The sequence below is a fragment of the Cephus cinctus genome, unplaced genomic scaffold (genome assembly GCF_000341935.2).
Source record: "Cephus cinctus unplaced genomic scaffold, Ccin1 Ccin1_scaffold1922, whole genome shotgun sequence".
Classification (NCBI taxonomy): Eukaryota; Metazoa; Arthropoda; class Insecta; order Hymenoptera; family Cephidae; genus Cephus; species Cephus cinctus.
This window is the reverse complement of record NW_014334059.1, coordinates 241,647-263,964: the sequence shown is the minus strand read 5'-3', so window position 1 is coordinate 263,964 and position 22,318 is coordinate 241,647. Positions and strand designations below refer to the sequence as shown.

General features: G+C 37.8%; 1 protein-coding gene across 1 annotated transcript; it reads left to right on the top strand.

The window, feature by feature from the left end:
- The first annotated feature begins 5,288 nt into the window (after positions 1 to 5,288).
- Positions 5,289 to 15,552, top strand: LOC112495295. Its single transcript, XM_025091282.1, has 10 exons — positions 5,289 to 8,192; positions 8,265 to 8,567; positions 8,646 to 8,812; positions 9,158 to 9,500; positions 9,567 to 9,928; positions 10,072 to 10,530; positions 10,632 to 10,892; positions 10,971 to 11,377; positions 14,941 to 15,157; positions 15,534 to 15,552. The coding sequence occupies exons 1-8, from the start codon at positions 5,354 to 5,356 to the stop codon at positions 11,340 to 11,342; spliced, it is 5,106 nt and encodes a 1,701-aa protein (XP_024947050.1). The 5' UTR covers positions 5,289 to 5,353; the 3' UTR covers positions 11,343 to 11,377; positions 14,941 to 15,157; positions 15,534 to 15,552.
- The last annotated feature ends 6,766 nt before the right edge of the window (positions 15,553 to 22,318 follow it).

Sequence of the window (22,318 nt, the reverse complement as noted above, 5' to 3'; positions counted from 1 at the left end):
GAAACGGATGTCAGATTTTCAAAAGGATACGAAAAAATTAATAGGAAAGAATTTTCTTGCAGTTGCTCCTTCGAATACGTTAATTTATCATCCAAGAGGAGTCCGGTTCAAATGGATTTTGGACAGTTCAAAAATGACACTAAACCAGCCGTGAACGCTGTGGAAGCTCAGAAAAGGGACACGGATGAATGTTTACCCATGACATCCTTTTCTACTAACAAAACCTATGGGACATTGAATACAGCGATTTCTGATACAGGAGTAACGTCCGATGGTACTCAGACGGTAATAGATACAAAGGATTCCTCAAAGATTTCCTAAAAGGGAACGATCGAGTTCATACATTTTCAAAAGCAAAGAAATCGAAAAAAATGTCAACAATTGTTCATCTGACGAGTGTATTGTAATTTGTTTTGAAAATCTTGACAAACTTTATGGCATTACTGAACGACTAGAAAATGAAAGATTGCAACGACATGTAAGTTTATGATTTATTGTATCGTTTGCAGTAAAGTGATTTTTTTGTTCTAGAAGATAAATGAATTTTCGAATAATCCATTTAAGCTCGACCTCTGGCTGCGGGTATTTAAAAAGAAGGTTCTATCATTCATTAAAATTGAAATACCTGGCTGTTTGAAATTATTGAACCTTTTACAATAGTGATAGCAATGTGTATTATTTTCATAATGTTAAATATTTAATTATTAACTAAAATTGATAATTAAAATATTTTGATCCAGTAGGTCAAATAATTAAAATTCCATGAACAAAGTTTATGTTTCACGTAGTCCTTGGAATTTATCGAATTGGCAGACATTCATGATCGAATTTTTGAAGTGACTAGCAAATTGATTGATCAAAATTCGATCAGTCATAAAGAACGCCATGAAGGCAGCTTTGAAACTTATCAGGAGTGTCCTGTAAGTTGTTGCATGTGTCCTGAAACTTTTATAAACTTTGGAACTCCTTATGAAGTAAATTTGACTTTGTCGAGTGGGCGGAATTTCGGTTAAAAAAATGCGGCATTGCAAAAGAAGATACAGCGGAAACAACGAGAAGCATAAACTAGAGATAATAAATATTTTTAACGAAATTTTGATTAAAATCCATATTGAATTATTATATCGTAATTTTATTCGCATTTCAGATATGTCACTAAACTTATGCATTTTTATTATCAGTGTCTTTGATTTCAGTATCTACTGGAGCTTAATGGAAAAATGTAATAATGAACATCTTATACAATTATCATTTTACACAGAATGAACTTACAAAGGCTATCCAAAGAGAACAGATTCGTTTATTGGGTGAATGAAATGAAATATACATAAAACCAAGATGTTACCTATAAAAGTCACAATTAATATTGTCGGCATCGAATAAATTTTTGTGTTAAAAATCCGAGTTCGTAAATTTTGTAAAGCCTTGAATTTGTGGTAGAACGCCGAGCGTGAAATTTTTCGTTAAATTTCGGAAACACGTGCAAATATTTTGAGGGTTTCAAAAATATGGAAAAAAATCAACTTATTGGCCCACGGTAGGTCTGGGTCGTGTAATCGATCGGTGATACCTTCTTATATACTTGAATTTAGATTTAAAATCGCAGTTGTATGTTGCTTTTGCGAAAATCCATTTTCGTGAAAATTTATGGACTCGGAATTGACCGAACTTGTCAAATCTTTCTCTCATCTTTTTCTTTTTTTTTTTTTTGATTTTTTTTTTTTTTTTTTCAAAATATAATACACGAATTCCACCGCTCGGTATTTCGTCAAATTTTTTATTACATCATTTGTTTAACTTTTCTCCCCACAGTATTTCGCAGATGGCGTCACACGCTTTCCGAGTCATCCGCAACCCTCTACCTCTACTTTGGTTTTCATCCTCATTTCTACACTCTTTCACTCCCACGCGCATTTTTTTTTCCCACGAAAATTACAGTTCGCCCAGAGTTTCGTCGTTAAGTACAGCCTGCACAACCGAGTTATAACGAGAAACGTTTCTATGTTTCCCATACGAAACTTGCACCCACTGGCTGTCCCTATTTCTCATTTCAGGGTGATAATACGGTTTTCATGAGAGACGAGCCGTCGCGCCATTGAATCACATGAAAATGATGGACTGCTATATTGAAAATTTTTTTTTTCAAAAATTATTTCAAAATTCATAGCTTTAAATAGGATTAACCTCCATTTCCCGGATACTCGTGTCTCGTTCTCCAACATATGCGCATTGAGCAATCCTATAATTGAACTCGCAGAAAAAATGTTTCCCAGGATAAAATAATATCTAGGTACTTTCCTCGTTATCCAAAGTGGGATTTAACGATTTGACTGTAAGAAAAATCCGAAAAAATGTCATCTATGAGAGAACAAAGATCTTGACGTTAGGGATTATCGAACAAACCATTTTAAAGTTAGCATCTCTTATCCTACAAGCTTCCTTCACAGGGTGGACAGATATACGAACCCGTTTGACTGACGGACTTTCAGAGGAGTTAAGGAATCGGTCCAGGTTTAGTATGGAACGACAAGCCGGGGTAGCAGAGTCACCCCCCGTCGAGTGATGGATGACCAGGAAAGAGTGCGATTCCGGTATCAAGCTGTGAACTAAATCGAGGACGAAAAAAGGTGGAACCAGCAACAATGGGGATGCGGAAAAGCCGTAGCCTGAACTCTCTTCTAATTGATATCGCCAATTTGTTCGCGTCTTATCGAATCGCTATTAAATTCCGATCCACCTGCTGAGCACGATAGCAATGATAATATTTACTGCATAGACTCTTGGTTAACTCGTGTGAACGTACGATTACATTATGTTGGACAATCTTTGCTCTTTCAAATTTAACTTTATTTAATCGTTTGTTCCAGTAACACGTGTAAATCTGTCAGTAGATTTGGTTGATAGAGTCGAAAGTCATTTCGTCGGTTCTAAATTGTTTGGGGGCTGAAACGAGAAGTTCCTGGCGTGGATAAGGGTAGTGGAGGTTCGTCGATAAGTGGAACGCAATAACAATACCAAGGGTCGGCAAAGTGGTGAATCGTGAGTCTTAAAGGGTGAATTGAGGTAACGGGTATAGACAGGGGGAAGAGAAAAAAAAAAGGAATAGAGAGAATTCGATATAGGAAGACAAGAACGTGGAAGAATTTTCAGGTGGAATAAAATTGACTTCCATCGATCCCACCCTTAGTGATTGACCTTGAGTTATGGTCTACCCCCTGAGCAAAACCGAGTCGTAAGCCATGTAGAGATTCTGGTCATTTTTCAACGAGCACCCCCTCAACTGTTTTTCTTTATGTAACCTTTTTCCTTCGACCCTGAACGAGAGCTACATTCATGGCAGAGTGAACAGCGGAAAAGTTCTTGGGGATACTATTTATTTGGCCCGTACTATACTTACCAATAATGACACGTCCGTTCTCTTCGGCTTTTGCCGGTCTGCGATAATTGAAATTTTTTTTTGTTTCGAGTAAAACCTCAAATATTCTCAAAATCTTACCAGATTCTCAAAGGTATACAGCCTGGACCAAAAGTCCCACTAAGATGTTTCATTACCCAAGGGAAACCCACCGACTGGTACTCAAGATTGGATGCACTTAAAACTAGCAAATAGTAGGGAATCTGTAAACAAGCAAACTAGCATAGCGTCTAGTAGTTTCCAGTTAAATTGAAGTTGCTGATAAGTCGTTGATTTTCGACGCGGGAAAGACGGTGGGGGGTTGTTTAATCCCTAAGGTAAGAGCGCACTGAAGGGATAAACCGGAGGAGCCACTTCAAAAACTTTCTACAACTTCGATCCAAGCGCGTTAATGCATTCGTCCGTGCGTACGCGTTAGACGGTGTACATTTAGAAATGACAAAAATTTGATCACCAGACTTTTTCCTATTGCTCCTACTTTGCATTTAATTCAGTCTCGCTGCTTGTTTCCGGTAACAAAAGCTAAGGACAAAATAATGTAACGTAATTAGTTTCAAGACTTTACAACATTTTTCTCTAGTTACGTCTCGCTTTAAATGGCAGCCCTCTGGTACTGTAATTTAAATTGTCCCTAATACATCAAGCTGCCCGGCTCTGGCCCAGACCGTTGGAACGTCAAACCCCGACTACGTTTTCACGAATGAAATACATTTTATTTCACTCGCGCAAGGAATCGCGAATAATGGCTTTAGGGATGTGGGATTAAAAAAAAATAGTAAAGAGATTTTAAAGAAAAGATTTAGCCAGCTATTTGAGAATTCTCATTATATCTTCACGACTTGAGGTACGTACTGAAATTCTTAGGGGATGATTGTGAAACGAGTACGTGACGCCACTTTTACGTACTAATCCTGAATAATATGTAGTACTAGTGAAAACTTCAACTGCAGAGAATTGTTTCTCTCGAACCTGTACACGAGACTTCCTGTTACAAAATCGGATAAGCTCTTTTTGTGAAGTCACCCGAGCTTGCAAATGCGACTCTATGTAGGAACGTTAGATACAGTATATTGACTTCAAAAACTATTTGTACATAAAGCTCTGGTATTACTTGTTTTATAGTAAGCTCCACATTTCCTTCATGTATTTACTTTCAAATTTTGTTCTTTGTACAGATAGTTGAATGTTTATCTTGTAGCTGATTGCGTCAAATTTTGAGTATTATTTTCTTTTATTCTTTTTTTTTTCATAAATTTAACAAAATTTTGAAGTACTTCATTTTTCCTTGTAATTGAGTAGCAAAAAAGTAATAGCAAACTTGTTCAAAAAAAATAATAGAGATCGAATTGATCTTCCATTCGTTCTTCGAGGTCGAGAAAAGCGGAATGGCAATCGTTGCTTTTGTGAGAAAAAAATGTTTAACGTTCTGGGAATTAAGCACATGGCACGGGTATTTTTTCGTTGCTTGAATGGAATTCGTGAGAAGACGTAATAAGATTGCCGAAAGAGAAATTTGTATTAACGACAGAATCGTGTAGGAATCACGAGATTTCGTATTTCCCGGTAAACTGTATCGTTGCTTTGAGAAAAGTGAATTTTTTTTTTCCTTAAATCTTTTCAAAACCTGTGCACAAATTATATACCTCCACTTGATAAACGTATACGATGAGTACAATAAAGGTAATAATTTACAAAAATTCTGCTGAATCCGTATAAACAGTAATTTAAGTAATTTAAGCATGGCTCAGTTCTTCGAACAATGGCTAGAGTCTCCTCTTCCTACGTTCCACTCGTGAAATCTTCCGTCGCTCTTCCTTTGAAAACGTCCCGATTCAATTGTCCGCAGTCTTCTCCACTGTTTGGTAGAGAAAGGAAGGTTATGACGTCATCCTGCAAACGTCGTGGTATTTTTGGTAAAAGATAAAAAAAAAAAAAGCAATGAAACCGCCGTCGAAGTCAAAATCCGAGTCCAAGGTGCAGAGACAACTGCACGAGGACGCATGGCGGAAAGAATTGGAAGCGATTAGCATAAACGACGAGCACTGGTGGTGCATGATAACCATGATGGTGGAGTCGTCAGCAGAGCACTCGCAGTACGTGTCCATGTTGAACGAAGCAGCCGAAGGTGACAGGCGAAAGTCCGTATATCTCTTGAGCGCGAGACAACTTATAGCATCCGTTAAAACCCTCTCGAAATTTGAGCTGGATAAGTGTCCAACAGTTCAGGGTATTTGTCACTATGCTAACAAGTTCCTGTCTCAAGGAGAAGGTTCCTTGCCGACCTGGCTCCTGGCCAGGATGATCAAGTTCCTGGTATATCGTGCCAAGGTCGAGAACGTGACACGAGCCAGGCGCGAAATGATACTCAAGCGTGACATCGAGATGGAGAATCAGCATATGCAAATGGCTGACAGTCCCGGGGTGACAAGTGCGAGCAAACAGCGCAAAAGGACACCGGCCGAGGACTCGTACGCGAATGCCAAAGCAAATACAAGGCTGAGAAAGCGCGACGAGGAGTGGCGTGAGAAGGTGTACGTCGACGATGCTCCAGAGGATGGCCCTGACCTTTACGTAGTTCTCGTGGGGTTCTATGATCCGGAATTGGTGCTGGAATTGATCAGGCTCGATGTTCCTCTGACAGCTGTACTGAAGGTGAAGGGACCTGAGGATGTAATTGAATTCGGTACGGACGATGCTGCCGCGACGAGGAAGGCTAAGACGTCTACTGGTATTGGTTTCAGTAAACTGAGTCTAGTCAGGTTTTGGGACGAGTTCGAGAAACGTATAAAAAATTCTGATACCACTTTGGATTACTGCTGTCTCATGCGGCGTACCTTTTGTCCCCCTGCAATATTACCACTCGATACCAACTCTCAGTTTGAGGCTGCCAAGGCGGATTTGTACGATAGAATGTCCTACATAGTCTACGATCTCTATGACGTGTATAGGCAGCATGTCTCTTACGTGAGGAGTATGAAGCTTCAGAGCGGAATAGTCGAGGTTAGTAAGAGGGAACGAGAAAATATGAAGACGTATCACGAGATCTTAGATTCTATGCCCGTGGAAGCTGCGATCGTTCCAATGATACTCGACGCTATGTTGACTCAGGTCGAGGACGATCTTGGTTCTTCGACGAGTGACTTAAGTGAAAATTTGGAAAATTTGGAAAAAAAAAGTGTAGTTACGTACGAGGGTGAAGTGGGAGAAAATCATAGAAAGAGACTCGAGGAAAATCGAGATTTGCGGATGATTCTTCATGGTGACGATTTGACTTTGAATAATTGTTTGGCTGATGCGAGGAATGGAATTTTTCGTTTCACGGAAGAGCGTGTTTCTCTTTTCGTGGAAATTTTGAAAAATCTTGACAACGTTTTACGGAATATGGGAATAGCTAGGATTTGGAGGGATTTTCCAGAAGTCAGCCGAGATACACTGAGACTGTACGAATATCACATGGAAAAGTTAGGAAAGTGTTTCGAACCCAAAGCAATGAACGTCGAGAGCGTGTATCATTACATTAATCTCATGATATTCGATAAAATGATTTTTAAATTCGATAGTGTCGAAAATAATACGAGGAGTAATACTCCAAAAATTAATTCATTTTCAGATATCACATTGCAGGACTCGAAATCCAAATCGATATCGGATTACAAAATTTCTTACTCCAGGGATGATAATTTATTTTCAAAAAATAATACTTCGACTCGTTCCTTCAGCGATAGTCGCATTGATTATGGAAAATCAATGGAAGAAACGTTCGAATGTATTCCTCTGATTTCTCTAATAGATCCCCTTGAAATGTTTGATTACACGTTGGCAGAAAAAATGATACTTGAGACCACCGGAGATCTACCCCTCAGCGAATTCGATTCGATGGAATTACTTTCAACCTCGATTTTTTTGCAAACGGTATGTACCTGTTTACGTCATTTTGACGAATATCAGTACAGATATTCCCAGCTGACGGATTCAGTTCTGTTACATTTTTATCACACGTACGAACCCGACGGGGTGTTCGAGAAACGAAAATCAGCGACTATAAGAACCCCAGTCTGTTTGCGTGATTTTTGCGATTATGTACTCAACGAAGAAGCAGACTGGTTACGAGGCGAGGAGGATAAATACAAAAATGAGATAAAAAAAGTCAAAGATACAACATTAAAATTGATGAACATCGAAGATGCGAAAACACGTGCGGAAGACTTTCGAGAATTCTGCGACGAAGATTTTATCCTTTCATCTTCACTGAAGGCAAAAAGTATAAATAGGACGCAGATCTCCGTGCCGATTCAAGGTACCGAATTAAAGAACAAAACAAAAGTTACTTCCGCGCCGAAAGAAAGCAAAGAGATAAAGGTCAAGTCGTCCGGTAAGAAAGGAGAAAGCAGAGAAAAAAAGCTCGAAAAGAAACTCGAAAAAAAGCTCGAAAAGAAACCCGTGGAAAGTGAGACGTCGTTTTTACCACGAAGAAAAATCCTCGAAGCGCGTTGCGCGCGGGATGAAGATCCTTACGATTTTATTGGATACGATCTAGGAAAGAGTCGTATTCAAATTTCAAGTACTGAAAATTTTTTTTTTTCCAAAGACGGTACCTCGGTACGGGTCTATCGCGAGGAATGGTTGTATCAAAAAACCCAATTGCACATTACCATAACATATCCAGAGTGCAGTTTGAAATTGTGTCACGTAGCAAATGGTTCGTCGTCACATATGTATCACTTGATGACAAGAGACGGTGGAATTTTAGCGTTTTCCAGAGACGAAGATAGTATTCGTAAGTTCATGACCCGAACTAATGGATAACGATATTATACCGTGATAACGTATACACGTATAAATTTTTCAGAAACGAATTCCTCTCAAGTAATAACGAAAAAAATTATCACACAATTTCGTGCTTCGTTTTCTTCTGGATTGGTCATAGAACCAGTACTCTTAGGGAATGTGGAAACTCCACTTTACGTACAGCAGCATTACGTTTCAAAGGAACAAAACTCACTTGACACCGATAAACATGAGAAATACAGAAAGTTTCTTAGAAACGGAACAGTACTGAAGTTCTTAATGAACGGCGCTGTAATCGTTTTACGACCAAACGGTACCATTGTCAATTGCCACAGTTTCGAAAGGATTGAAAAACAAAAAAATGGTACAGTATCAAGAGGTTAATCATATACCAAAACAAAAAAAAAAAGCACAGCAAAGCTAAATATACATGAAAATAAAGTTGACAGAACAGTGTCAAAGATCAAGAAAGATTCTAGCATATCACTGAACAATAAATCCAAAAGGAAGAATACAGTTGAGTCACGTCGTCAACGTGTCCACGAAGAAGATCAATTATCCAAGATCTCAGGAGATGATCAGGCGAGTAAAAAGATTTTTAAAAAACAAGCTTGAAATTCTCATAAAGAAAAATTACTAGTGTTATAAAAAAAAAAAAAAAAAAAAAAAAAAAAAAACCATGAAATGTGTCTTTTTGTTTTCGTACGTTGTTGCACACGTGAGATAACTCAAAGCAATCCAAGAACGTGTCAGGTGGTTATGATTCATGGGTATTACGGTTTCTATAGATGACGCATGAGATGAGATTAAACGAGATGAGATACTATATTACAAAAGTATATAATTATTTCATAGAATCTTCTCCGCTTCAAGCAACAAGCAAGCACTCTCGCTTTAATCCACGTTCTATAAAAAAAATAATAACAGCGTCTCTTGAATAAAAACGTCAGTTAGGAAAACAAAAGTTTCCACAGTTATCACTCATTCCATTCGCGCGTCATCTTATTATCTCATAATTGTTTCATTCTACTCCCCTTTTTTGCCCATACAAAAAAAAAGCAGACAAGCTCGAACACAGACATATCCGATTCCACTGATTTTCGAATATCCGATTACACCGTTATTGATCACGATGGAAACCATTATCAAGTTTCGAACGATCAAATCGTTCGCCAATTTGATGGATTAATCGTCAGAAATCAATCTGATTATGAAGTCGATGAAATATTTATTCGTAGGGCTGACGGAACGAACATGTTACTCAATTCGAAGGGCGAATTGATTACATCGTTTACGGGTAAAGTAATCTATGGCTCGAGAAAAATTTCATCTTACGGGACACGTGACTCTTCTTGATTCTTAGATGGGACAAGAATCGTTACTGGGTACGTAATCGAATCGGAATCAATAATTTGCGATTGGTCCATCCAAGAGTTGGAAATGTACTTTGGACAAGGCGGATCAGCTGAAAATATCTCGGATAATGTTTCTGACTCGAATTCAAACCGTGAAAGTCACACGGATCTGGATATGATGAGGATATTGAGCGAAGATTCCTTTGTGCTGATAGCGTTGACCTGTCGCTTTGAACATAAAAATTATGCGACCGTGATGTACGATCAGTCTACACTTGGGTGCACGTTGTTAATGCCTAACGACGTTGAAGTTATGATATCGGCTGATGGACGTTACGACATAAAGGTGAAGTCCGAAGTGGCCCTAAAGGTGATGTTACAATTCTCCATGGTGATTCCTAAGTAAATGTATAATTCATTCAGAACGAATAATTGCGCGAAGGATATATAGAGGGAATTAATATTTGAAATGCAAATATACAATTGGAGCTGATTATGAATATCAAATTTCAGATTGACAAAGGACAATTGGAGTTTTCGAGAAAAATTTGTCAAGCTTGCCAAGGAACTTCTGTGTCCTTTTATAATTTCGATCGATTCAAAGTTATTGACGACGATCTTATGGGATCGTTATTAAGGGCTAAGGATATGTTTGGAAATGTTTTTATTGTGAATTGGGATGGTACCAGTGATTATAGAAAAAGTTCCATTAAAAGTGATCATTTATGCGTGCCAAGTGATGATTTCACTTTGAGAAGTAGATATAGAATTTTTGCTATGAAAAGAGACTTATCTGGTTACGAATACCATCATAAATCGGTATTGATTGCACAAGATAATAAAGTTACAACTGATAAGGATACAAGTATTTTTCATTGTCCTGTTCCTGCTCGTTCTGAACTTTATTATAGTATGTCACTGACGCCATGGAACCAAAAATTTTTTTTTAAAAAATGGCCTCAGCCTTATCACGTAAGTTCATTAATCTTATTAAGTCAAATATTTCTCAGGAAAAGAATTTGAATTTTTTTTTTTTTTTATTATAAAATTGTGTTGATGCCAACGTTTAATAGGTTTCTGAACTACGAGCGACTAATTTTGAAAGAGGTCATTTCATACGAAGTACTTATTCAATTCCATACGATTGGCTTTTTCCATTTGGTAAGAACGGAAATGGAATTTTTGCGAATACGTGGAATTTGACTTTTAAAGAAAATATGGAAAACAAAATTTTACCGGATTTTTTCATTATTCGATTACTGCAGCAGATCAAGCAGAGAGACGATAACGTTATAATTAATCTACGGAAGGCCCTCCATCGTTATTTTTATTCAGTGAGTTCAGTTTTCGTCGATCCTATCAATATTCCACATGTTAACTTTATTATTATTAATGAACTTCTGATTGAACAGATGATCAATGAGTTCGGTGAATACCGATCGTACGTACCGAAGAATGAAAAAACCAAAGCTGAAACTGAACTAGAGATCGATTTGAAAATTATTTTTTTGGGTTACAAGAATACAATAAACCCGAAATATTTCCAAGAAGGTGTGTTTTCCAAGCAGAATCCGCCAGTGGAGAAAAAAATAAAAAAAATCATTACCGAAAGGAAAGAGCGTAAAAAGCAAAGAAAGAGCAAAGACGAAATAGAATGGTATCTCAAATGCAGAAGAGAGAATACAAAAATTCCATATTTCGATTTAGTAAATGGCGCTTGTTTCCTATGGGTAAATAATTGCCTAGAAAAGACCCTCGATTCCATTCATAAGCAAGAGGAGTAGAAAAACTTTAATACGTTCCTGTATATCCGAAAAATGTAAGAAATCAAAAAATTTGTAAGTTGTCATTTTTGAAAATCATTCAAATAAATATCGTCGATTCGTTATATCGAATAGTCTTTCACGTGGCATCTTCCCGATGCTTCGTGTCTGGAAGAAAGTTAATAAATCATCGGATGAGAAGAGTAAGGCCATGAACATAAGAATGTAATTCCCGTCTTCCATGCATAAGTTTCCGCCCTCGTGATTTTAGCGTACGAGGGTGGAATTCCGAGCCGGTTCTAAGGGTGGTTGGATCTTGAGTTTCTCGTTGCTCGTTGCGAGGGGTCGTGCCTCATAGGCCACACCATATGCCTCTTACATTACGAAGTATCTCGTTCAACGATTCGGTGTTGGATTTTCAATCTTTTTTCGTGCCTTTTTTTTTATCACCTTTCTTCCAACAGCTATAATTACACATGTCTGCTTACGTCCTTCTCGAAATTTCTCGACGTTCCAACTTCCACGTTGATTCCTGAAAATTCTTACAGAGTTACGAAACGCCGATCGTCTCCAACCCTTGAAAACTTGGTGGGAATTTCGTCTCGCCACCTTTTGGTCCTTATCGCAACCCCGCAGCTTCTCCATAAAATTATCCTACTATTTGCTTTATATTTCTCATCGACCGCTCCTATGCCAAGGCACGAATTTCATTCCCTGCCCAACCCCGATTATTACCGAATTACCTTCTTCTCCAATCGCACAATTCGTCTAACCTGAATATCATTCACTTTCAAATCTCCAATATGCCATTATGTTTTCAGACATTTTAAATCTGAGATTTTCGAAAAAAAAAAAAGAATCCAGGATAACGACGAGAATCGACTTTGGAAATTTTATTGAAATTTCTTACGACCTCATAAGAAATTATATAAAACGTATTCTAAAAGCTGCTACAAGAGATCCTTGTGTGGGTACATACTTGAGTATAAAATTTTTCTTTTTTACTTCCAACCATATTCTTCACAAATTTACGACCGCGTCAAGTTACAGATAATCCACGTAAAGGTGAAGTCTGGACAGAAAAAGAAAACTGATAGATACAACCAAAGACAATTATTAACCCTTAGATTACAGCAGTCGACACAGCATACACGGAATGTCCTTTGGAAACAAAATTATGACTTATTTTCCGGTAGCTCTTGGGTAAGGGTTGAAAATATCTAGTAGCGAAGGTTCATCCGTATTTCTGTGAGGAGGCGCAACGTGTAAGCGATTTTCCTCACGTACTTTTAACCTATATCATTTTCCCTTCGGAACATATGACGTCACGCGATCCCAGAGAATGGTGCGAAGGGTGGTGAGAACGAGGGTAAGAACTACCCCCCGTTCTTACACACATCCGTATATAAACAGTACACCCATAACGAACACATGTATGCTACCTCAGTCGCAAGAGGGTTGTTAGCCCGTTCTTTTCGAGGCTTCCAGGGAGCTAAAATCATAAGGGTGGGTGGGTGGTTGGGTTGAAGCGAAAGCTCCTGAAAGACGATCCCTACCGATAGGGGGTAAAGAAAAATTGCCAGGACCCGATAAAGCATGGATATTAAGTCTCTAGCGAAATTAACCCTCCTTCTCTCCATTCTTCAAGAAACCACCCTCTGGCATCCCCTAACAACCAGCTCAATGAAATCTATCGCTAAGCACCACCTCTGCAGGCCAACTTAACGGTAGCCATTTTTGGGGAGGATTACTATAACACCCCCATATCGTAGTACCCCGATATCGTTCTATTTTCGATTTATAAAAAAAAATTCTATTTACTGATTACGCAATGACTGTTAGTCCATTATAAAATTTTATATTTTGAATATAACCCGATCTGATCTATGACGTTGTTAAAGGCACTGTATATGCGCTCATTGATTTATGCTGCATGGATTCAAAAATAAAAGTTCGATTTAGACAGAGCCATATGATCTATAGCTCGGCTAGAGTTACTTCGGGATAACTCCGAGAACGTTCTCAGCGATTCCTCAGTAGTGGTGGCGAATCGGTTCTACGTCGAGAATCCGCGAGATATATGAACTGTACAAATCGCAAGTGCAGCCAGTGAGAATCTATGGGATCGCAGCTTCCATTTGAAATAAAACAAAGCTAATGCATTGCAAGACGCTGGCACAGTAGTTTATGAGTATATTGGATCCAATAGAAGCCATTTGTAATATTTGATTTCAATATTTACTTTTCTATTCGATATCGCTTAGTCGATTCGAGCACGTGTTTGCCATATTATTTTTTATATGTATCGGGATATGCTTGTACAGTAAAATGCAATTTCAGATAAAACCTTGATTTATCTATTTATCTGTTTGGTGATTCGATTGAGGTGGAGCGTAAAATGATCTTTTTAAAATTACAATTTAAAGTAGCTGGTACTTATTTTCGGAAAATTTAATGTCAAGTTTGATATTTTTTTTTTGCCTGTATACTTGCGTTCATCACGTGGGCTGTTGTAAACACGCCTTTAGATTCGCACGAGCTGCTACCCTCGTCTTTCCAAGATCTATTTCGTTTTAACGTCAGTGTTACGAGCGAACTTGGAGTTTCATGCAACTGCGTCTGGATTCACAATTCACCAGTGAAAACGTTAAAGTCGAAACGAGGCTGATCGTTTCGTAAGTCCTAATTCACATGTAAAATAACGTTCGATCGGTCCATGCGAAACGTGCATAAAGCGCGACAGCCGTTCTGTCCATTTATCTGGAGTCAAACTAGTCCCATAAACAATAAACGTAGAAACTATGAGTTTAGCAGATTATGACTGGAGTAGGTGTTACAGAGAGAATCGATAGTCGTGCAAAATTTTCAGTAGTGAATTATAGTATCACGGTTCGGTGAGATACGTAATTTGAAATCGGTCATGATAACGCTGGTTCTCTCGTTGCGAATAAGCCATTACGAATTTAGCTAGAAGGAACGATGAGGCTTTTGGCGGGTTCGTCTTTTTGTCGAAGCTCAACGAGTTATGGAAGTCAGATTTCGGGGTTTGATACTCGAGTGCTTACGCTTACGTGATCCGATTTTGAATCGGCTTGAACATCTAGATGACTGAGATAATTCATCTCATCTGGTCGCTTTAGTTATCTAGATTTCAAATTATCTGGGCGGACTGATTGGTAGACGACTGAATGGTTGGATAATTTGATAGATGAAAAGATGGATTGATTGATGTAGATGTATTCATATCATTCAGATAGATAGATGATATATTATCTGATCACCTGGGCACGGTTCACATGTGAATGAGGATCTTCCAACAGGGAGTTACTTTTGAGATGATTTTGATCGAACGACCACTTTAACTTTTCCAAATCGAAAAGATGGGATGCTGCTGGTCCTAGGGGTAAGTGGGAATTTTTGGGATCGTCTTGACCTGATACAATTTTAAGGGTCGTATATTTAAATTTTTATATTTATTATTTCGCGGGGGAAAAATGAAGAAGGTATTCTTTGGATATCGTTTTTAGACTTTTTCGGGATTCTAAGAATTTAATTAATGTCGAAGTCCTCGTTCTATTACTGTCTGAGGAATACCCCAAATTAATTGCATGATTTTTAGTGAACCATAGAGCACAATGCCAGTGTGAAGATACGCGAGAAATAAGGGTGGAAGGATATAGAGGACGAGGGGTCTCAGGAATAGCAAGTGAAGAGAATGGAAAAGAGAAAGCTTAGGAAAGCTTTGTCAAGTGGCATTTATTTCTTCGTAAAATGGCAAATTCGTTTTAACCCTCGTCCAGAAAGCTTCACGATGGAACTTTAAGCTTTTCAGCTTGGTGACTGTTTTTGCATAATAACACTTGCAAATAAAGTGCTCTGAATGACAATAATACGAAGCAGCATTAAAGATCGATATTTAAGTAAAATTTTCTTTAGAATTTCATGAGATCTCTCAGTGATCTACCGAGAATTTTAAATAAAGAGAAAAGTTGATATAATGAAAAATAATTGAAATTTCTTTAGTTATTCGAAAAAATATTTTGAAGTATTTTAAATATTTTACATTGGAGCCGGGGTTATTGGACATTTTTTATAAAATTTTTAAACACAATTTACGCATACGCTACGTTACATATTAATTTTACATTCCAGGGCCGTATGGTTACCGTAAAAACTGGTGGGGCATATCAATAATTCCAATTTTCCCATAAGGTGCGGCAACCAATACGCATAAAAATGATTTTCAATAAACATTCGAGAGGGAAAGTTTTCCGATCGTTCGTATGCAAACGAGCCAGCATGGGAAATAACTCCGTCTGTTATTTGAGGGAAACATTGGCCACGAAAATTATTCGTATGTCTATTCAGCCCATCCACTTATTCACAGGCAGAATCGATGTTCCTTAGGGATGGTGGGAACGGTAGCGGTTTTCAACCTTAAGATCAAGTAAGAGGTGACTGCGAATGTTGTTTCTATGAATGAAAATTATAAGAATGAAGTAAAAAAAAAATTTCAATTCTAAAATCCGTGATTACAAATTTCCAATTTGTATTTTCAAATTACACCATAAGCATCAGTAACGATTACAAAAAAAAGATTCAATCTTTCAAAAAAACAATAATGGACCATTTTGGTTTTCAACAAAACGATGGTCAAACGTTTCACGTGTAACGTATAAAATTTTACAATGGCTTTACTTTTATTCTGATTCTATTCAACGATACCAAGACTAATAATCCCGTTGTACCTATCTAGTGTATTTTTTATGATGGCGACATATTCAATTTTTTAGTGTTGAAATTGTGGTACCACTTGTCAGCGACTATCTATCATGGAAACGAACTTTGGCAAAATCGACCAAGTATCGCGGATGGCATTTTCACGTGGAAAACACATCAACGGCCATAGTGGTTACATTCTGACTTGTATAAATGATCAACCGGACAACCCGTCATCCGAGCTCATCCTTCTCTTGGAAAACCGTACAGAAACTGTTGTAGATATTTCTCGAAGAAAATATTTTTCCCTTTTTATGTATTTTTCAAAAACTTCATTCTCCACCGTCATAAGAACCAATTCATTACCCACTATTTTTGTCTATTTATTTTTTCTAATAGGACATAAAAGATTAGGAAAAAAAAAAGATTTATTTCAGCCCTTTCTTACGTTAGAATTACCTACTTTATCGACCTACTACGATACTGCTTAAGGACCAATTCAACTGCAGCATTTCACTCATGTTTAAACTTTTATTTGTTCACGAACAAATAATACCTAGATCGATCTGCAGATAACTCAGGAGCTTTCATATATATATAGATAGTAAATTCTTTTCAAGCCAACATCTTCAAGAGCTTCATCCTCCTTATGCGATTGTTCGTAGTTCTCGCGGTTTCTTTCTATCGTCGGGGATTTTATTGGTCCCAAAACTTTGCCGAAGTCTCATCACGCGAGATCTTTAGGTACCGTTTTATCATTCTATATATATACACATATATGTAATGTAATCTATATATTCTACCCAAAAGCTGTGCAACCACAAATCCCTTGGAACTTTACATAGGAACGAGGGATGAGTCGGTAGCTCAATGGCGGACACGTTCAGGCATTTATGGGCCCCTTACCAGGCTTTTATCACTGACGAAACGATGAAATAATCGAGGCCATTTAACGAAACGCCGACCGAAATTCGTGAAAAACTTTTAATACCCACAATTCGTGGGAGCAACCCAGTTTTCTTCTGTATTCTACAGGAGGGTTCGTGATCCAGCCTACGTTAGTACATAAGGTATACTATTTTTTTTTTTATAATAAAATAAAGTTATTAATTTAATAACTCCATAAATCAGCAAATAAAAAATCGATCCATTTTTGACTTTTATTATAAATAGACGTGGACTCGAAATCCTTCGAATAATTAAAGTACAGAAATTTTTTCTTCTCCGTTTTTCTTTATCTAATTTTTTTACCTATACATTTTTCTTTAGTTCATTCTATTATGTCACATCATACCGGGTCTGGAAAACCGATTTGGAAATTCTTTTTTATCTACCTCGATTAAATTTGTTATCATAGTGTTTTTCACGGGTTTTTCTCTTCCACTTCCTGTTATCCTGTATCGTGACGTTTAAATATATTATGAATAATGTATTCGTAAAAAAATTTTACATCGTGTAGCAAAATATTATCGAGTTCGCCTCTGGTTCTGAATCGCTTCAAAATTTAGACGCGAAAGTTCACCTTCGAATCACATGAGCTCAAACGGGATACAAGGTGACCCGTGATAGAAATAGATGAGACGTATCAGAGATCAAACGTTTCCTCGGTCAAACATATACCTCGTTTGGTAATCAGTCTAAACTAATCAGTCACTTCAAGCGACTGGTATCTAAGAAGCCACATAAGCCTTTCCCCAACCTGACCTTGTGCCCAATCGAATATACGGGTGCGCTTGGTTACCTGACCGCAGTTTAAACGCCGCTCTCGCCTCTCCATAACAATCGGAGCTTAATTATTCTAACTAATTACGGGTCTGATTAATTGGGTTAAGTTGGGTTAAGTTACCGAGGCCGACCCTGCAAGCCTTTCCATTTTTGAAGCGCCAGCCGCAAGAGTCCATAGTGGCTGAAATTCTGGGACAAACAAATTTAAAGTATCCCCCAAGCACAGACTGTTTTTACTCAATAAGTAGTTGTGGACTTTCATTAAAATTTTTGACTTTACTACGTTTCGGTAATGTTATTCGATAAGCGTAGATTCGATTTCCCATTTGCACCCTTCTACGAAAGGATTCGGATAGAGTAACGAAGAGGGGTTGTAGTTTTGATGTTTGCTGTACTAGATCGCTCGTACTCATTAGGTTCTCATAGCACGGTTTAATCATTAATATTCATTAGTAAACGCTGGAAAGCCCCAACTTGAAACATGTCTGTCGCTTGGATCAGTTTCTTTTATTCTTTCCTTTTAATTCTCATTTGAACATCAAAGCGTTTCAAGATGCCTAATTATCGATTTAGAAACTGGTGTACAAGTCTCATACTCTCTACTGTGATATAGGTGGGAGATACACTTGCGTTAGATCTTAATATAGACATATAGACATATTGAATGATATATCCAAAATTCAGGCGCTGATTTCGAAATATTGGTATCTGCTTGGAAACTTGTGTTACAGTTAAAAAAAATGATTTGAAATTATGTACATCTGCCTGTTGCGTCATTTTGTAACAAGATGGTCCATCCCTGATCTTCCTATAAGAATACAGCAGTTTCTTGTGTACTGACCTATTAAATTAGAATCATAGGGGCAAAGATAAGTAGAGCTATAATTCTTCCACCAGACCAAACTTCGTGGTCCATACAGCATCCACTGCGTGACAAGTGGCCGTACGACGTGTGTGAACGCATCGAGGGAAAATTGGAAAAGTGCCAAAAAATATTGGAAAAATTCAGAATCGCGAAAAGGCGAATAAAATCCTTTTTATATGGTTAGTAAAGATCGGTCTTTCCTTCGTCCTTTTTAGGATGTTTTTCTTATCCTTCGACTTCGCTCCCTTTGAAAGTCTTTCGAACGTCACAGTCACTGAGATTCGTACTACTGGCATCTCTTCTTTTTTCTTTCCTTACTACTTTCTACTTGAAATCCTAAAATCTGCCTCTGGAAATATTTCGTAACTCTACTACGGTGTTACAGCTATACGTAAGACGTTACGATTTAACGTTGAATCACGAGAATTTCGGGCAGCGTTAAGCGCTGAAATATGCCCCGTCATTATTCAGCCTCGAGTTTCTTATTATATCAAGGACGTTTTCTCGTCGCGAGAGAATACAGCCACGTTTATCTTCGGGAGCCCTTTAAAGCTCATGGCTCCTACTTTGGCGATGCTCGAGGATTTGCCGCCATGCGGCGATCGTTAAAACTTTATAAACGTTTTTACCGCGACCGATCAGCGGACCTAAAAGTTGGAGTACACATGAACGTTATGAAATAATATACGCGGCTTTGAATATGTATTTTCGTTTTGCACCCACAAGCCATTTCTTATTTGCTGACCTACTCGAAAAATAATTTTAAGAACGAGCCACGCGATTAATGTATAATTACTATATCGATGTAGTACATGTGACTGAACTTTGAGAGAACCTTGTCGAGGGATACGTCGGGATACATCGGGAATCTAATTGAAGAAAAAAATACAGCCACTTGGGACGTGTCTAAATCTGAAAGGATCGAGTGGGACGTCCCTGGAGAGGACAGTTGGAACTAGTAAATCTAAGGATACGCGGAGTCTTTCGATGTCGATGTAGGTTTTTCATTCGGAGCAACGAGCGCACTCGAATAAACCACTTAGAGCACTTAAGTTCAAGTGGCTGTACTAGAGTCAGTAGTGTTCAGCAATACGATGGGAGTTTAAATAAAATGAAATAAATGAAATTTAGACAGGGACGCGTGTACCGTTCTAGTTTTCACCGATGGAGTAAAATCAAGTAGAATCAAAAGAAACACGAGCAGTTCCTGTTTCTTGGTACTTGTGACATTTTTTTCTCACATCAATCTTCCTCCGGTACCTCGAGGAAATTTACGGGACAGGAATAGAACTGGGTTCACTCTACGTCTACGTATCCCAGCGAAATCAGGATCTGGCTTCTGTCCAGAGAGAGGAAAGTCGGCTTCGCATTGATTTTTTTTTAAATACCGCAAATTGTCCGCCACCTGCCGGCTTGAGGGTAACAGGTCGACGACCCTTCCGATAAGAAAGGAAATTCTCGCGGAAGAATTTACGACAATATTTTCCGAAAAATTCAATTGGAATCATCGAATTTTTTCCGGTATTGCTTTTTTGCAATATTTTTTCTTTTGTGAATAGAAATATTAAGGGTGTTTTTTGGAGTATGTCAACTCTTGGAAAAATGACAGGTTATCGGCTGAAAATATCTTGGAATGTCGGAGTTACGCGGAAAATGATTTCAGGCCATCATTTTTTTAGCAGTATTGAAAACGTAACAAAGTTTTCGGTAGAAAGGTGAAATTTTTGGAATTCCTTTGATCCGCTTTTCCTTTAAGATTGACGGGCGATCAAAACCGAGAATTTGAAATGGAAAATATAAGGTCTAAGCTAAGGGTGGTATAGAAAAGAAAGCTTTTCGGGGTGTAGGACTGAACAACAAATGAGACTCAGTACAATTACCTGCATTTTACGTTCATCTAAGAGCTTAACGCTATTAAAACAACGAAATTGCTTAAAACTGATGTTTTGTACGATTAAAATTTTTTTTTAAATATAAAAAGATAACACGAGTAATTGGTTTTAGAATATAAAAATTTGATTTCTCAATCTTTACGTATTTGCTCTCTCTGAACACTGACATCGTTAGCACAGAGTTTCTTGATCATGATACTTTTATCTTTTTCAAAACAAAAATTGTATTCTCACCAAGAATATTCCAGAAAAATAGAATTTACTGCACGAACTTAATTAACTTTTGATGTACAACGTCATCTCGCCAGAGTCTTTTAATTAGAAACTGAATCCAGGTATATACAACAAAAACCTTTACAAAGCGTAACAACCCTTATCGACTCAACCCTTCTTTCCATGGCCATCGCTTACTTTCATCAAAAATCTTTCTAATTGGACACACTAACATTTTATATTATCACACACTTCAAACAGTCACATTAAACACGCGACGTGAAATCTCGAAGTTTTCATCTACCTCTTTAATGTCAGTAAAACAGAAAAAAGTTCTTGAACCAAGAAACTTAGAAGAATATTCACCGCAATAAATCTTTGCACATACCAGTACAATTGTTTTTGTAAAAAGTTTTTTCCCCCAAGTTCATATTTTTCTGTCTCTACACTTTCCTCTCGTACGTTTGGCATTCTCGTATTTATTTCGTGCTAAACATTATTTTTCTGTACAACGTCATTTTTGTCAGCTCTACAGACCGGGCGGAGGCCGGGGGGGGGGGGTTGCTTCTACCCTCACGAGTCTCGTAAAAGAAAAAAAGGTGCGTCCTGGTTTCAGTGTCCACTGGTGGTAAACTAACGTAGATATCTGGTACTAAAATGAATATAATGCTCCACGTTCGGCCATTACAACTTCCAGTTCGACTTTTTAATGAACGAACAGAGACGAGCTGCTGAATATTAAATATCGAACCAATAATAATTTCACGTGGCATAATTCTGCGTACGTGAAAATTGACATGCAACGCTTTTAACGAATGCGTTGACGATAACGTTATCGGTAGTTAATAACTTTTTTTTTCACATTTACCAAATGAAATTATCAAACGCCCGATGACTGTGATATATCTTCGTATCGCGACTAATCGCACCGACCGTATGTACTGTATAAAGTCACGCGTTGTACAAGCGTGTAATTATACAGATAATAGCAGACGCTTATGGTTCATAAAAAGTTAATGTTCTGCACAAGCACAAGGGTAGTTGTGTATTAACCTTTATGCGAGAATAGCATGTTCGAATTGTGCGTGCATGCCAGACAAAGTCATCAACTGTAGCGATTACATATTTCATATCATTTTTATTTCTGACATCCATTATCGCTCGCTGCGATAATAAGTCACTAATCGTTTCTGCACGATCGTTAAGCTTTGATTAATCTTTTTTTTAATTTTTGTGTATACCAAGATCCAGCAGCGTTGAATCCGTGGGAAAATTTCTCACTGGCAATATTTTTTTTTGCCAAGGGTACTGTGTGCTAAGTCAATGAAAATCAATGAAAAACCATAAATTACCTTTGGCCGAAAATCATTTACATTGACAAATTTTTCCACGATTATGTCTGCGGGATGGTAAGGTACCTTCGGTTGCTTGAGCAAATCTTATGCATTCACGTAAATGTAGTAATTCTTCTGAGTATGGATACCAGTAGAGCCAGTAATATCAATGCAGTCAGAGACGGTGCTTTGCAAGCTCGGTACAGTCACATGGTGTAAGGTAGAGAGAGCTTTAGATGTTGCAGTTTT